Below are 17,486 nucleotides of genomic sequence, written 5' to 3' on the forward strand. Positions count from 1 at the left end.
GACCCCTCATTGCCATTATCCTGTCCTGGGGACCCCCCCAGTGCTGCCATTCCCTCATGAGGGACACCTCGCTGCCATTGTCCTGTCATGGGGACCCCCAGTGCCCCTGTCCCGTCTTGAGGGACCCCTCACTGCCATTATCCTATCATGGGGTCCCCCAGTGTCACTGTCCCCTCATAATGAATGCCCAGTGTCCCTGTTCCCTCATGAGGGACCCCTCACAGCCATTATCCTGTCATGGGGTCCCCCAGTGTCACTGTCCCCTCATAATGAATGCCAGTGTCCCTGTTCCCTTTGAGGGACCCCTCGCTGCCATTACTCTGTCATGGGGGACCCCTCATTGCCATTATCCTGTCCTGGAGAGCCCCCAGTACTGCCATCCCCTCACTGCCACTATCCTGTCATGGGGACCCCCCCAGTACTGCCATTCCCTCATGAGGGACCCCTCACTGCCATTGTCCTGTCATGGGGACCCCCCAGTTTCATTGTCCCCTCATGAGAGACCCCTCACAGCCATTATCCTGTCATGGGGTCCCCCAGTGTCACTGTCCCCTCATAATGAATGCCCAGTGTCCCTGTTCCCTCATGAGGGACCCCTCACAGCCATTATTCTGCCATGGGACCCCCAGTGTTGCTGTCCCCTCACGAGGGACCCCCAGTGCTGCCATCCTTTCCTAGGGACCCCCAGTGCCTCTGCCCCTGACAAGGATCCCCCAGTGCCACCATGCCCTTTTGGGGTGGGGTGGAACTAGATGGCCTCTAATGTCACTTTGACAGAAATGAGTCTGCAGTGGGTTCTGTGACTCTGCAGTTATTTAGAGGATGATCCCAGAAGGGGAGATACTGCTGCAGCAGCTGGTGCCATTTCCTGCACGAAGGGAAACCCTGCCATAGCCACTGGCGCCATTTCCTGTATAAATATTGATGAGTCCAGCAGGAGAAGTGCCTCAGAAGCTGCCAAATGGGGACATACCCCATGGCTGCAGGTCCCTCCCCACCACCTCCACAGATCCACAAGGATGTGTCCAGCAGGATGCTCTTCATTACAGCCTTGCCATTGCACATGGAGGAATGCACTGCTCAGACCCCGTGGCTTTCACATCCTGATACCCCTTCCTTTCATGTCTTGGGCAAAGAGAGGCTTTATCTTTTTCTGTTTATCTTCATTTCTTTCTTAAATCTTAAATAGCAGTTTTTTCACCACTGTCCTGTTATCAGCAGCATGTGAACATTTTGGTGACGGTGCTGAGAGCTGGAGTGGACAGGAGAGGGTTAATTCCAGCTGCTGTCCCCTGTACAGTGTTATCATTGCTGGCATACTCTGAAGGGCTTGAGGATTTTTCTTTTTCTGCCCCAGAAGTGTTCCTCTTCAGAGAAGAACCAGCCATAACATTGGAAATATAAAAACATTGTGGAAATAAACTGTGAAGTCTGCAAGACAAAGACTAAAAATCAACTCCACCTTATCTCTCCTTTGCTTGCTTTCATGAAGAGTTTTGGAATATCCTGATTTTTTTGAATGAGGGACAAGCCCCATATAGTTTTTCTACATTTCTCCTAGCTTGACAAAGGAAACTGTGTCTTAGGGACACAGCAAGTTAGAGTGATATTTCACGTCATGGAACTACTTCTCCCACTTAATTTGTTCATGTTGAATAAGAAGAGGTAATTTTCAGACATTACATTTAAATTAAGTCATGATTGGTAGTAAAACCAGCTTGATCTCGTTATAAATATGCCTTGGCCTAAGTGAAAACAATTAGAAGATAAAATTATTCTTAAAAGTCTAAGCGTCTGATGTTCCAGAACACACTGTCCTGGGAGACAGCAAGCAGATAACGAGATATTAGGTTTCTTGGACTGAAGAGGATTACACAAAATAAAGCAAAACTAATTTTTGAAGTGATCATTCCCTAAAACTGGGGCAGAAAACTTTGTGAGCAGTTACTAAAACCAACAAAATCCTTCCTGATAAGAAAGTATTTAACAGGATTTCATAGGAGAGACAAGCACACCAGAAGACATTTAGCTATAATTAGGAATGCTCATTGATTTACTCTATTCAAACCACCAAGGGCTCAAGACTGTTCAAAATACTTGATAAAATCACAGAGATTTCCTAAGTATGTAGTTTCCTACATAATTTTGTATGAGAAGAGCAGGATCTGAGGTGGACACAACCATCCTTGTGATAAGCCCAGCAGCCTTTCTGCGGTCCTTTCACCAGCGTCAGGAGATATTTGTGTTCCCAGGTTGGAGCTTGCTGCTGCTTCCTCAGGCATGAGGGTGGTGTCAGTGAGGTCAGCCAGAACCAGGTTGGGTTGGTTTCAAAAGCCAGCCTGAAGGAGGATGAAGTGTTCCTCCCAGGGAGATGAGGGGCAACACGTCCTGACCAGAGCACTGATGCCTTGCTTTTGGTGTTTGTTTTCTAACTGTAGGGCTGGAAGCCTCCCTGCCAAGAGAGGGAGGCAGTCTCCATCTTTGGAGCTTTTCAAGACCCAACAGGATAAAGCCCTGAGTAACCCACCTTGGTCTCACAACTTCTGGCAGGAGGTTGGACTACAGCACCCTTCAACCTGAGTTATTCTATTATTTTCATCCATTTTACACCTATCGTCTTTGGCTTTCTTCAGATGTCAAACTGAGAAGACTAGGCTTGAAAGTTCATTTGCATAAAGCCTGGCCAGAAAAGAAGTGAGTTTAACTGCTTTGTAGGACTGAGACATATGACCCAGCCAAAAAGAGGTAAAAAATCGCTGTACGAGATGATAGCTCTACAAAGAAAAATTATTAAAGGCTGAGGAATTACAAGTCTTTTGAAATACATATCACAGGCCTATATGTGTTTGCAAAACAATCTGGAACTGCAAAATAACTACTGAGATATTTGTAAAGCACTACAGCTTCCAGTGTCCTGCAGAACGAGGGCCAAGATGGCTTTTGGGCACAACCTCCCCTGGCTGCAGGGTTATATATCATACAGTCTGAGCTGCTCCTTCATGTCCCCTTCTGACATCTCTCCAAACGTGTCACTTTTTTCCTTCATCAGTCTGAAGATGGCAGCCAGCTGCTCTCTCTGAACCCTGTTGAGAAGAAAGGAGAAGTAGGAATAGCCAGTCCAGGAGCAAGAACATCACTGTCAAATGAAACACAGAGCCAAAGGTGGGTCACTGTGCAAACCTTAGTGGCTGCAGGAAATCTGGCTGTGTGAGATAAGGCAGAGATATTCTCTGGTTCTCCTTCCTCCCCCTTCCCATCTATCCCATCACCCTGCATATCTCTCTGCAGCTCCCTAAACATGGAGATAAACCAGCCTGCTTTAACACTGGCTTTGGAGCTCCTTAGGGCTTATCTATGCTCAAACTTTCAGGATAACTTCACATATGGAATTTTATATGACCAACATGTCCCAATTTAGCAGACTCCATAACAAACCTGGATTAAGATTCAACAGCCCAGTGTGCTTTCCTTCTGTAATGAGAGGATGTAGATACAGAATAATTCAGGAATAGCTATTAAATTTTAGATGCATATCCTAACTTAAAACTAGACAGCAGACTACCTCCCAGTGTGGACATGATTTTAATCAGCCACTGGAAGATAAGATCACGGATAGGAATTTGTTTTGATTCGAGTTTGTCTGCCAATGTCCAGTGGTGAGATGGACCCAAGTAGCCAGTCCAGCAGTGAGGTGGTCCCTGTGTAGGCAGAGGCTGACCAGTGGAACACCTAGCTCAGATTTTTAATCCCCAGGCACTCCCATAGTAGATGATTAACACCCTTCTCCCCTGACAGAAGATATCTTGATTTTTCCCTACCCTGAACCAGTTAACCATTGTACATCCCATGGAGATTGGTATCTGTGACAGGGCTTTATTTGTAGGATTTATACTGCTCATCACTGGGGGGTGCAGGGGGTGGTCAGCACAGGAGTGCCATTTGTTGGCAGGTAGCTCATGAACTGATGTAACTGCTCAAAATTCCCTTTTGGGGCAAGATGAATGTGCACATAGCTCCAGGCAGGGCTGGCTGAGGGATGGAATGTTCCCACTGCCAGACTCCTACCTGATGGGGATCAGGCTGCTCTATTGCCTAGCACATTTCATTCCTGACTCTCCTGTGGGAGATAGAAAGATCTAATGGGGATGTGGTGCTTTATGGCTGTGACAAGGCAGATGAAGTTCCTGTTACTTCAAGGCTCATTTTGTCCCTGCATGAGCTTGAGGCCAGAACTCAGTGACAGCTCAGAGCACAGACCTGCCACAATCCCAGCTCCTCCTGCTTGCTCAGCACCTCAAATGGGCTAAAAACACAGATTCTGCCTTTTACTCCCACGTGGTCACCCTGTGAAGAGTCCTCCTTCCTTCCACAACCAGCTTCCCACACAGGACTTTAAAACATTTAATTAATCCGTTTAAATGCCACTGAATAACCTGGGGTAGTCTTCCTGCAAGGCCCGTGTGGACAAGTTATCATCTGTTCCAGTAACAGGAGGGGCAGTAATAACTATTGACAGGCAAAACCAGGGCACAATCTTTGCTTGAAAGGACAGCATCAACACACCAGCAGCCACCACACCAGGAATAGGATCAGAGGAAGACAGTTAGGAATGAGCAGAGAAACCTTCTACCCGTGCTCCTGAGCTCCTGCTCTGCATTTTCCCCTCTCCTGGGCTAAGCCCCAGCAGCAGCAGGAACAGCATCTTGTCCTCTCAACACTGCTGAAGCAAACAGGGTAGGAAAAAAGCAGATCCTGGCTAAAGCAAGCTCATTTGCCAGTTCTTTTCCATTGCAATTAAAATGCAAAGGTCCTGTGGCCAAACAAGTCCTGATAATGATGTGGAATCTTTTGTTTGTGGAAGCCTGGATTTGTTTGCCTCTTCTGTAATGTTTTGTGCTCATAGAAAGAGCGTCCAACTGCCCTTTCCAGATGAGAGGAAGGGAAGCAGGGTCATGAATGATCAATATTTTATTTTAGATCACCACTGGGCACCAGAGGGCACTTTGCCAGTCTGGTGTGGAGAAATTCAATACACAGCCTGGCCTCCTGTGTCTGCAGTGCATCCCAGCTGGGAGTGCTCACACAGGTCTGCATCCCTCACTCCTTATTTCACAGACACCAGCACTGCTGAAACCTCTCCAAAGCCCCATTTCCTTGTCTCCAAAATCAGGATCACAGACAATATTCACTCTCTTTTTTTGAAGCACAACATCAATGCATTTTGGCTCACCCCTCAACTTTAAATACCATGACTGTGCATTTGGAAAATAGAAAAAAAGAGCTGTTACTGCTGTTACTTCTCTGCACTACACAATCTACTACAAAGGGACAGCAAAACAAAGATAAAGAGAGAAAAGAGCCTGGGAAGGAAGAGTAAGGCACCACAAACATGAAACTGTCTTTGAAAAGGAGTTTCTCCTATCAGAGGCGACCTTGCAAAACAACCTTGTAGTGATCCAGCTTGGTTTGCTTTTGGTTATTTTTTTGGATGAGTTCAGATCAAACATACCCCATTCACAAATAAAATCATTCTCTCTTCTCATAAATGCTGTCCTCAAAACTACTTGGATTCAGGAGGTCAAACAGGATTTTACTTATTGCTAACAAAATAGATTAATTAAGGATTTTTGAAGCAGCCTAATTCTTCTTCATAGGCAATTACATTTGCATACTTAGCTCCCTTAGGCTCTTTTTAGACATTTCAGTCCAAGACTTTTACCTGGAGGTTTGGGGCAGTGAGCCATAGGTATGTTAGAGATCTGGGGGTTAGGAACTGCTAAGCACCTGTGTCCAGAGCAGCTGAAATCCTGGCATGTTGTTAATTGCTCTGCAGCCAAACAAGAGCAGGAATGCAACACTGCATTGCTTCAGCAGAAAAAGGGGAATATCCCTGATTTTCCCTCTGATCATTTATGGGAATGTAATAATTTATGGGATAAAAGTCATAGTAGGGCAGAATGTACTTCTAACCTAAAATCCAGATTTTCAACATAAATCTCTCCACAAGCAGCTGGAGGTAGGGAGAACAAGCACAAACCAAATAAACTATTCAAAGGTTTATTGGACCAAACAAAGGCAATTTTTACAGATTCAAGCCACTAGAATTACAGTCCTTTGTATAAGAGCCACCATCAGATACAAAACAAACAAAACCAAACAAAAGTAAAAAATACCCAGACAGCCTTTGAGTTGAAGAAAGAGTTTGACTTGCTGCCACTAGCAAAAATCTGGACTTAACTACCGACTTTGCTGGATGTACATATTGCCATGTAACTTAAACACAACGGATATAAGGCATTCTTTGCATAGTTGGGTGCTTGGGACACAGTCAGCCAGCCAGTACCCAGGAGAGACAGCGGCTGTACCAGCGGGATGTTGAAGCACAGGGTCCAGATGTGCCTTAATTCATATGCAAACCACTGAACACGCTTGCAGTTGTCGGCTGGGAGGGGGCAGCCCAGCCTCTTCTAAAGCTGAAGCCTCCTGCTGTTCTTTAAACGAGCCCATTTAGGAAGAGTTTGCCAACCCCAGGAGCTGGAAGGGACAACTGTGCACAAGGTTTCAAGTATTGTCTGCATAGGAATTAAAAAGGGGAAAAAAAAAAAGCAGCCTGTTGGGTTCCTGATATGTTTGCAGTGTTAGCCAAGAGGCAGTGACAGAGAAGCTTTGGAGGACACATCCCCACCCAGCCTGGCGTTTCTACAACATCACTAAAGAACTTGGACCCTCTTCTTTCTCTCAAAAACCAGCTGGGTTTGATTTGAAACCGAGTCTGTGCCCAGCCAAATTCATCTGCTCTGTGTGACAGAGCTGAGGGTCAACGCTGAGCCCTGGCTCCCATGGAGCAGCAAGAGAAGAGGGCACTGGAACAGCCAGCAGGCAGAGGGATGGGGAGTGGGCCTCTCCCAGGACCTCCACTCTCTCATCCTGAGCCAGAGGGAATCCCTGATGCCATAGCTTCCTCCTTGGGTCTCTCCTCCTGGGAGCTGGAGTAGGGAAAAGTGAGGATGCAGATAATAACAGCAGCCAAAGTGTGGCCTCTCCACCACAATCAGAACAGCTAAACGATCAAACTTCATCACTTCTTGAGGATCCTGTGTACCTACAGAATCAGCTCTCTGCTAAAATAACTACAGAAGCAAGATTTGAGTCAGCCCAGCCATCGTCTGCCATCCCTCACATGGACCCCACTTTGTCCCTCCAGCCTCAAAGAGTAAAGCAGCTTTGTACAACACCAGAAATCACAGGCAGTTACCACCCCCCAGCAAAGAGGAGTTTGACCCCAGGACAAAACAACTTGAGATTCTGGTACAAGGTCCCACCTGGTCTGAGACCAGAGCTATGGTTTGCCCACCCCAGGAAAGGAAAAACATTAATTTCATGGCCTAATATATGAAGCCAACACAACTAACAGACTTGTTGCATATTTAGTGTTCACTTTGGGTTTTGCCTGGGGGAGAGGGAGGAAGGTTCTTCCCAGTCCCCCAAACACAACTCAAGTCACTGCTTGGGTCCAGCCCCAGTCCATGGAGCCACACAATAGGATATCCTCAAACTTGACAGGAGTTTTTGAAGAACTCAACTTCAGACCAAGAGGGGATCCCAAGTTTTGAGGGTTTATGGGTTTCTCTTAAGGGTGTGTTTGGTTGGTTTTGGTATTTCTCTCAAGCCTTTAATGATGCCAAGGGATGCCTTTAGGAGGAGGCTAGGGACAACTTCATATAGTCTTCAGGTCTGCAAAGAGAAACAGGGAGAGAAATCATTTCAGTCATTTCACTCCTCAGGTTGGTTTATTATTATTCACATAAACGAGCAGGGAGTGCCCTCAGTGTGTGTGTTGGGGGGAAGGCAAGGCAGCTTCCCCTTCAGGGCAGGACAAGCTGCTGTTTGCAAACCTCATGCCTCTAAGGACTTTGCTTCATCAACTGCAGCAGGATAGTCGAAACCCAATCGGAAGTGCAAATCCTCTTGTCTGGCACCAAGCTAAGTTACAACCCTTCTAAGCTATTAATAAGAACTGGAGAAGCCAAACTCATTAACTCCAGGGGTTGCTGCCTCACTGTCCTGTGCAGAGCCTCCTGGGGCTGCTGGCACCCTTGACCAGCCCAGATTCCTCTTCCCACCAGTAGCCAGATGAGCCAGGAACAAGTGCTGATTTCACAGGGTGGTGTGCCTGAACTGCTCGACCTTTCTCAATCTTTCTACAAATGAGTATGTTCAAGGGAATGAGGTAAAATCCCCAGACTCCCTGCAGGTCACTTCCTTTTGATGGGAAACTCTCCCAGTATCCCAGGGAAGGAGGGTGAGATGTGTTTAATTTGTGGGGACATCCAGGCACTCCCTCTGCATAGCAGAGCCAGGCTCTAAAAAATGTGGTCCCTTGCTCTCAGCCGGAATCTTCCAGACACTCTGGCCTTGCTGTCCCAGCATCTCTCATGGATGAACCATCCACATCAGGAAACAGCTGGCCCAAGGCTGAACAGCTGCCCATGGACACAGAGGCCTGCACACATCAGCAACCTACAAACACATTCAGACACACCCCAGCCTCATTCCTCCTCGATTCAATTGGGTTCATGGTCCATAACACCTGAGCCACATTTGGAAGTCCCCTACTCCTGCCAGCCATGGTGTGAGGGTGAGGAACAGCCTCATTCCTTCCTCGCTCTTCTGCAACATCTTCCCTTGTCCAGCAGCCTTGTGACATGGCCAGTACCCTGGAGCCTGGATGGGAGATCATCCCGTGGCACTGGGGGTACTGGAGCCCAGATGGGAGATTGACACCAGGGTTACTGGAGCCCGGATGGGAGATCATCCCGTGGCACTGGGGGTACTGGACTCCTAATGGGAGATCATCCTGTGGCAGTGGGGGTACTGGTGCCTGGATGGGAGATCATCCCGTGGCACTGGGGTTACTGGATCCTGGATGGGAGATCATCCTGTGGCACTGGGGTTACTGGAGCCCGGATGGGGGATCATCCCGTGGCACTGGGGTTACTGGATCCTGGATGGGAGATCATCCCGTGGTACCAGGGTTACTGGATCCCGGATGGGAGATCAGCCTGTGGCACTGGGGTACTGGATCCTGGATGGGAGATCATCCTGTGGCACTGGGGGTACTGGACCCCTGATGGGAGATCATCCCGTGGCACTGGGGGTACTGGAGCCTGGATGGGAGATTGGCACCAGGTTACTGGAGCCCAGATGGGAGATCGTCCCGTGGCACTGGGGGTACTGGAGCCCGGATGGGAGATCATCCCGTGGTACCGGGGTTACTGGATCCCGGATGGGAGATCATCCCGTGGCACTGGGGGTACTGGATCCTGGATGGGAGATCGTCCCGTGGCACTGGGGGTACTGGAGCCCAGATGGGAGATCATCCCGTGGTACCGGGGTTACTGGAGCCCGGATGGGAGATCATCCCGTGGCACTGGGGGTACTGGAGCCTGGATGGGAGAGCATCCCATGGCACTGGGGGTACTGGAGCCCAGATGGGAGATCAGCCTGTGGCACTGGGGGTACTGGATCCTGGATGGGAGATCATCCCGTGGCACTGGGGGTACTGGAGCCTGGATGGGAGATTGGCACCAGGTTACTGGAGCCCAGATGGGAGATCGTCCCGTGGCACTGGGGGTACTGGATCCTGGATGGGAGATTGGCACCAGGGTTACCAAAGCCCGGATGGGAGATCATCCCGTGGCACTGGGGGTACTGGAGCGCCGTTGCCGAGGCTCAGTGGCCATCCCATCAGGACAAAAAAAGGAAATTTTCCGGAGTGGATAATCGCTCTGCGGGATCCGCGGCGCTGAGGAGCGGATCATCCCGCTCAAGTCACGCAAGCGTAATCAGATTTCACGTGGCAGGGCATAAGCTCGTTGCCATGGGGGCCCAGGAGGGGAGGTCCCCTCCAGAGGGCCACAGGTGGAGCAGAGAAGGATGGGGGACATCAGAGAGGGTGGATGAGTCCCTCACAGGGATACTCATCTCCACAGGGCCAGGCTGACAGCTGGGGTGAGAAGATCTCAAAACCAGCATGGCCCTAATGGAGGATGAACATCGGTGACAGAAATTCCCATCTGCACATCAGGGATATCCCTTCCTGGTCTTGGAGCAAGCTGTGAGGGGAATTGGACTAGAGAGCATGAGGCAGTCCCTCTCTGGGACACTGGGGCCATGTAACCCCCGAGGCTGAGAAGCTCTGCCATTTCAGCCATGGAAACTGGAAATGTTAATTAGCTTGGGATGGAGGCCCAGAGATTTGAGCCACTGCTTTTCCTTGGCTCTTCCCTCCTTTCCATTCTCCTGGGATCAGCATGCTTGCCCCCAGCAGCTCATCAATCAAACCAGGTTAGGGTCATCTTTTGCCAGAAGCTGTGTCCTTTCTTCAGATAAAGATTATCCAGATATCTCTGCTCTTGCCCAAGTCACTGAATCACATGATTTGTCAGCTGGACACGGTTCTGTGCAAGGAAAAGCTGGAGAACAAGGAGCCCAGACAAAAGCAGGTCCTGGAATATGAGGGCACATCAGGGACTGCAGGTCACAAAGAAGCATGGGAACTGCATGTCCTGGTGGCCTCAGGAGCATTCCCTTCACTCCAGCTCACCCACAGCACTGACACAAGGCTTCTTGCTTTTGAGAGAAGACAGCACCTTAGCGCTGAAAAACAGGGGTTACTGGTGGCATTCCCATGTGCACCTGTCTGTCATGTGTGCCAAAATCCACAGCAGGTCAGGAAATCTGTAGCCCATTCATAGACTTCAGCTTTCCAAAGAGTCCTGACTCACTCTAAGGAGAGCCCTACTGTAACCATGTCTGGTAATTGCTTCTGCCCTTTTAAGGAATAGTTTCACTCAAAAAGGTTATTTTCAGATGTACAGAGCATTCCTAGCTCCTTTCCCTGGCTCAGGACCTTGTCAGAACCATCATCCTCTGCTCTGAAATCCTAGCAAGGAAAGTGAACAGCAACCTGGCTCCAGACTCTTCTCACTCCAAACTAGGATTCACCCTTGAGGAGGAAGAGCAGGGAATAAAAGCCCTCAGTGCTGGGCAGACCTGGCAATGGGTGGTTGAGATCTCCCCAAGGAATCCCCTCCCATCTCACTGCTGGGGATGGTCCCATCACCATTGTCCCCAGTTCTTTACCATGGGGGCAGCTGCCATCTCTGGTGGTGACTATAACCCAGTCTCGAGGTATTGCAGGAGGAATATGAGGAATGACACACTGAATTAAGCTTTCCTGGTGGTCCCAAAAATGTGAACCAGTTGCTTCAGCCAATCAGCAAAACACAGAGCGGACTTAAATGCAAAACAAGGAGACAGTGCTTAGAGAAGAGAGAAGGGATTGAGTCAGAGATACCAAAAGGAGCTTCATCAACACAGATCTGAAATTCCTCCACTCCGACAGAGAAGTTGAAAGATGCTCTGGGCTTTGGGAAATACTTTCTGTACCTCAAGGCTGCCAGGACCAGTGTGACCAGGGAGCAAAAGTCTCATTGGCTTTAGGACAGGGGCTGGTGAGGAGCCAGTGGCACTGGGGGCTGTACCACCCCCAGCAGACCTTGCCCACAGCTGGTTTGAGGCAGAAGCTTCCCACATTGCCCAGCCAGAGCAGCAACAGCTGTAAAGTCAGGGAGGTGGCTTGGGCTCCTGACCAGCTCATCCATCACTTGTGTGCCCCTTCCCTTGCAACACCCCTGACCACACCAGCCAGCACCACAGCAGCGGGAAAAGCCATGGGCAGGCTGGGCTGGGCTTTCCTCCATCACTCAGTGTTTGTTCTCCAGCTCACTGAACACCAGTTTGCTCCCAGCCTGGCAAGATGCCCCAATTCCTGCATCCCTGGGTCTGTCCCAGCTGCAGGGGAGCCCAGCACAGGCAGAGCAGGGCTCCCAGGGAGTTAGCAGGCAGAGAACAGCCAGCTGCCCATGCTGCAAGGTTAAGCAGAAGCAGATGAAGACAAGTCATGAGCACTGGGTGAGGGAGACACGGAGAAGCAGCCACAAGCCAGGGCAATTCAGGACCTGAGCCAAAAAAACCCCTCACGAGCTCAAGCAGAATTGCTCTCTGAACTAAAATCTCATGCCAAGGCAGGGTCAGAGACTCACACCCTGCAAAGGCTATGGGGGAGTTTGCAAGGGTTTCCTCTCTGGGATGGGAGAGGAGGAGATGGGAAGGGGCTTCCTGGCCTCCCCTTCCCTGGCTTTCTGAGGGAGGCATCCTGAGTTACTGTTTTTAAAGCTTTTGGGGATTCATGACTCAATCATGACTATAAATAGGGCCAGGGCTCCAGTCCACTGACATCTCATAGGTCAGAGGAGGTTTTCCCTGGGGATATGGAGGCAGGGAACAGCACCAGGCCACCAGCAGACTTCCTCCTCATCCAAGTGGACTTGGGCACCTGCAGAGTGAGCATGAGGGGGAGCTCAGCAAGGAAACCCAAACTCTTGCCCTTTACTACACGAGGCAGCTGGGAAGCAAACACACCTCATGCCTTGGCTGTTGGGCAGCTGAAAGCAACCTTGCCCATGGCTGGTGCCATCCCTGTGGCTGGTGGCTGCAGTAAAGCAGTGGCCACCCTGTCCTGCAGAGTGCCATGGCCCTGGGTTCTGCCCCCCTTGCTGCTACTCCTCCTCCCTCAGCCCAGGGTGACTATCGTGCTGCAGAAGATGAGAAGCAAACAAATAATAACCCTCAACCCCCCAAAAAGCCCAAACTTACCAGCTTCCCTCATCCAAAAGAAGCACCATGCTGGACAGGACAGGACAGGACAGGACAGGACAGGACAGCAAAGCCACTGGGTGGGGGGAAGGTTAGCAAAAGAGAGGGAGGAGAACGAGGCCCAGTTTCCATGCTGTACAGAGAGGGGAGCGAGCAGGCAGGCCAGGGTTATGTGATGGCAATGCAGGGGGTGGACAGGGACAGATGCCAATGGACAGCTCTCCCAAAACCTCCCCTAGACTGTCCACCCACCTATTTTTGGAGGGCTACTAGTGGAGATGTTTGAAATAGGTCAAGGTCTGTCAGCACAGTGACTAAACCTCTGCAGCTGCTTCCTGCCCTTGTGTGCTCCGGGCTTGTCATCACCAGCATTGTCTCATTCAAAATTCAAACTTCAGCACAGTTGGCCCTCAAGCCACAGCTGCATCCCACTTTCATTCAGGATGCCTTGTAGAGCAGAGAAAGGTCTCTCCTCTCTGATATTCCCTACAACCAGGGTCTACCCTGCCTTGCTGAAATTCCAGGGTCCAAGCCCAGTTTTTTTCAGTGCCTCATAACCAAGAGGCACTCTGAACACAGCTGGGGAGGAGGCAGGTTTCCAGTGCTCGATTGCCACTAAGAGAAGGGCTGAGCTTGATATTTACAGCCATCCAATTCCCCTTGCATGAATTCCAATTTGCAGTTGAGCCCTAGGCTTAAACCCAGTCTGTATTCAGTGTCACCTCAACCCATCTGTGGCTGGCCAGGAGGTGAGAGGAGAGGATTGAGAGGCAGGAGGAGAGTTTGCTCCTTGAATGGGTCCCCTGGATGTGGGAACTGAGCCCATTCGCCAGGGAAACTGGGCAGCTATCCCCATCTTCCCTGCAGTGGTCTGGGGGATCTCCTGCTCCATCCAGGAGTGCCCCTGCCAGGAGCAGTCTGGTGCCATTCATCAATGGGTCTGCCATGGGGCAGCTTCTGGCTCTTCACCCTCACCTCCTCCTCAATCCCAGAGAACAGAGAGGAGAGACCTTTCTAGAGCCTGTCAGCTGGGATCTGCTCTCCTTTGTCCCACCAACACTCCTAGCCAAGAGTGACAAGGAGAGAGCACAGAGAGCTCAACCCCTTGACAGCACTGAGGCCAACCAAGGCTTGGCTGGGACTGCTTTCCCTCATGGAAAGAGAGAACTGAAAGCAGAGACCCAAGGGGGCCGTTTCTCCCATTGTTTTCTCTTTTATATGGAGCAGAGCCTTACTGCAACTGTCAACACTCAGCAGAGTCCTGACCATACTCATTTCTAACAGAAAAAATCCCCACTAACCTCATCCAACCTTAAGGGAGGTTTGAAGAACATCTGGCAGAGGCCACTCCAAGCCACCCATGACAGCCAGGTCCTGCAGGCACACTGGGGGGTTCTTCCTCCCTCCTGCACAGGAGCTGCCCAGCCAGGACAGCAACACCTCTCCGGCAGCCTGGTTGTGTCTCACACCCACACAGCTCAGCCCTGCCTGAGCAGGGGCAGCTGCACCACCAGGACTCACATGTCCTGAGCTCCAGCTTCGCACTGTGGCAGCTACAGCTGTTAACAGATGGCCAAAAGCCTCAGGTGCAGAGGACAAGGATTTGGGAATAAGCTGTGCTGGCGGGACCAAGGGCTGCATCCTTCCCCTGCACTCTTCCCCTTCCTGCCCAGACTGTTTTTCTCCCCCAGGGGGGCAAAGGCTACGTGCTTCTGTTCCAGAAGGACTGGGGACCCACCAGGTGTGATCAAGCACAGCCATCACCCCAGCAGAAGTATTTGCCAAAAGGATTTACTGTCCTCCTCCCTCTGTGAGCACTCTAATTTTTAAGGCTGAAGTCACCAAAAGCAGGAAGTTGCATCACTCAGTGAAGGTCACATTCCTTCCCCTTTTAGTCCAGATTTAGCACCAGTTGGAAGCCACAAGACTCAAGTGAATTGTAGGCAGGACAACCACAGCTTCTGCAGGGATGCAGGTTAGAACAGAAGTTGGGTTTTTGCTTAAATAACCAAATCTATTGCATGCCTGTACTCTCCTGTCTGAAGTCCTACAGCTCCTCCTGGAACAGGCAAGGAATATTTTCAGTGGCATCTCCAAAATCGAGAAGTCCCAAAATTCAAATTTGTGAACTACACAGCAAGCAGCCTCTGAGGACCCTCTTAACATTTTTGGGATGTTTCTCACATCTGCTGCTTCACGTAGGAACCTGTTGGTCCACAGGAAAGCTGGAGGAGTGACAGGGCTAAAAGTGCACACTAAACCTGTCTGAGTTTTGGTAACACACCCTAGGACTAACCCCCCATTCTGCAGCAGCCCCAGATCAGTACAGAGAAGTGGCTGTGGGATGTCCAGCTTCAGGCATCCAAGCTGGAAGAGGTGAGCATCCAAATGTGAGAGCCCCCATTCGCCCTGGAGTGCTCATGGAAAGTGAGATGGAGGAAGAGGGGAGTGGACTCATTAATCTGTTATGAGGAGGGAAGGGGAGGGAGAAGAGGAGGGAGGTGGGACAGGCAACCAACTGCAGCTCAAAAAAAACCCTCCCCTGGAAAATAACCCAAAAGCAAAATCACCCAAGACACGAGCAGGTGTTACCAGTGGTACCACTACCTCTAAGCAGCAGCGTGTCCTTACCAAAAAGATTTGCAAGAATGTTTGTGGCCGAGGACCTAAGGTACTTGCTACAGAGATGTGAGATCAGAGGTCAGCTCAATCCTGCAACATAAAGGTGGCAAACCCGGGTCACAGCAGGTCAGCAGCACTGTCAGGGCTCATGGAGAGGGGGAGAGGGGTGGAAGGGCAAGGAGAAGGATGCAGGACAAGGCTGAGCTGCTGTGCTCAGCTCACCCAGCTTACCTGGCAGCAGCCCTGCCCCCTTGCACCACCTGCGAGGCCTGCAATGAAAAGCTGCTGATGCCGCAGTGAAGATTTGAGGGGGGGAAAAGTAAGCCAGCAACAAAGCAAGACAAAAAAAAATTCACCAAGCTGCCTTAAAGAAATGAACAACACAAATATGGAAGAGAAGAAAATAAAGGAGCAGTAGGAAAAACACATCTGCCAGTGGCCCTCAGTGGGGAGGGCTGCTCAGAGCCGCCAGGGGACACGAAGCCCATCAGTTCTAGGTGCACTGTGCTGCCCTGGGACTGCTCACACAGACAAGAGCAGCGGTGCCAGAGGGGTGCCATGTGCCCAGGACAGGTCCAGCACCCCCTGGAGCCTGTTCTGAGTCCTGAGTACAAAACCCCCATCCCACTGCTGTCCTTAGGCAATGTCCCCTCAGTGTGCCCAGGTGACAACAAGGGCAGTTTTTGCCACACAGGAACCAGTCCAAGGCTCTGCAGGACTCCTAGCCCTGAAAACCTGAGCAGTGATTGCTCAGCTGGTTTGGATAAAGCTGCTGGTGCAAAGGGTTTGAATTTGCCAGCTGCAGATAGATTTTTGCATTGGTGTTTAGCAGGATCCTGAAAAGCAAATCCCATCTAGCCCCATGGGTGTCCCTGACATTCCCTTGGCTCATTCCCCCACCACCTTCCCCAAGTGAAAAATACAGTGACACTCACAGCCCTGCTCAGCAGTTTACAGGGTGGGGGCTTCAGGCACAACAGACACATGGAAAAGAAGAAAGCAAACATTTTTTCCTGCTGCCACAAATGCAGAATCCACCCCGTGCCAGAGGAAACCAGAGCTCATTTCTGTTGCTGACCCCAGAGCAGGGCAGGTCTCTGGATTTACTCTGCCTACCACAGTGCCCTGCTCACCTCACACAGATAAACCTCAGCCAGCATCACAAAGATGCTGCCCAAGAGCCTCAAGGCAAGGTTTGCCAGCAGGAGATGCCTGAGCTGGGGGTGAGCTGTGATCCCCCATCCCTGCCTTCTTTGCTGTGCTCCAGTTTCTGCTTGGTTCTTTACACCAGGCCAGCTGTGATGGTATTTAGACCATGATTTGACAGGCAAGGGGTGACAAATGCCCCTAAATCACTCTCTGCAAACCTCTGGGTGGAGAATTGGGTGCCACAGCCCTTGGGACAGCAGTGGGGAGAACACCATCTCCCAGGCTTGTTGGGCCACCATGGGGAAATCTGTTCCTTGGAGCTCGCCCTCAGGGAAGGGGTGTGAGCTGCAGACACCTGTAAGGGAGCAGCTTGCCACAGAGCCCTCAGCTGTGGTGTTATTCCTTCTATAGACTGGGGAATCTTGAGCCAGAAAGCTTGTTTTAAGTGACAGGACAGGTTTGACCTTTCTTCATGCAGGGCTCAGGGGGATACTTCAGCAAAAAGTGCAAGATGGACAATTCTCCATCTCTACCAGGCCCACTACTTGGTAAATCCCTACCACACCCAGCTGAGGAGACAGCCCTGGAGATGGACACTTGCAGTGTCAGCCCCATCTCAGTGAGCTCTAGAACCTTGTGCTCCCTCACTTTGCCCCAGTGTTACTGAGCTGTGCCCATGCCCTCGGTTGGGATGCCATCCACAGGGCCAAGGGAGGGGAAATATCCAAAGATCAGGTCCTCAGCAGACACCTGTCAGCACAGAACTAATGGCATCAGGGCAAATACACCAGCTGCATCGGATGGAAAATTTGGTCTAAGCATCCAGAGGAGCTCCAAAGGTATTTAGGGCCCCAGTGCCTCCATCTCCTAAATCAGTGTGACTTTATTTGTTCTCATATCTTCCTGGGTGGGAGAGGTCTGGAGCTCCAGAGCAGTGAGACACTGAGGGCAGTGTGGGGAGAGAGAGTCTGAGCACACCCAGCTTGCTCCAAGGG

The 17,486-nt window shown here is 50.5% G+C and overlaps 1 protein-coding gene across 8 annotated transcripts in view; it reads right to left on the reverse strand.

The window, feature by feature from the left end:
• Positions 1-2,773: 2,773 nt before the first annotated feature.
• The window catches only part of MXRA7 (matrix remodeling associated 7), a 28,863-nt gene continuing 14,150 nt past the window's right edge, over positions 2,774-17,486 (reverse strand). Inside the window, exons 5-7 of one of the 8 annotated variants that reach the window (XR_014616640.1) lie at positions 15,574-15,611; positions 15,352-15,432; positions 6,042-7,734 (exon numbers count right to left, since the gene is read on the reverse strand). Coding sequence is in view for 7 of the 8 variants with exons in the window: in XM_084218770.1 (XP_084074896.1) it covers positions 15,399-15,432; positions 15,574-15,702 (163 nt within the window). In the remaining variant the exon portion in view is untranslated. Of the gene's footprint in view, positions 3,084-6,041; positions 7,735-15,351; positions 15,433-15,573; positions 15,703-16,277; positions 16,308-17,486 lie in introns of those variants that run through there. The other 7 variants (XM_084218773.1, XM_084218772.1, XM_084218770.1 and 4 more) reach the window with 7 other exon arrangements.

The sequence above is a fragment of the Fringilla coelebs genome (genome assembly GCF_963513975.1).
Source record: "Fringilla coelebs genome assembly, chromosome: 19".
In the NCBI taxonomy this organism is placed as follows: Eukaryota; Metazoa; Chordata; class Aves; order Passeriformes; family Fringillidae; genus Fringilla; species Fringilla coelebs.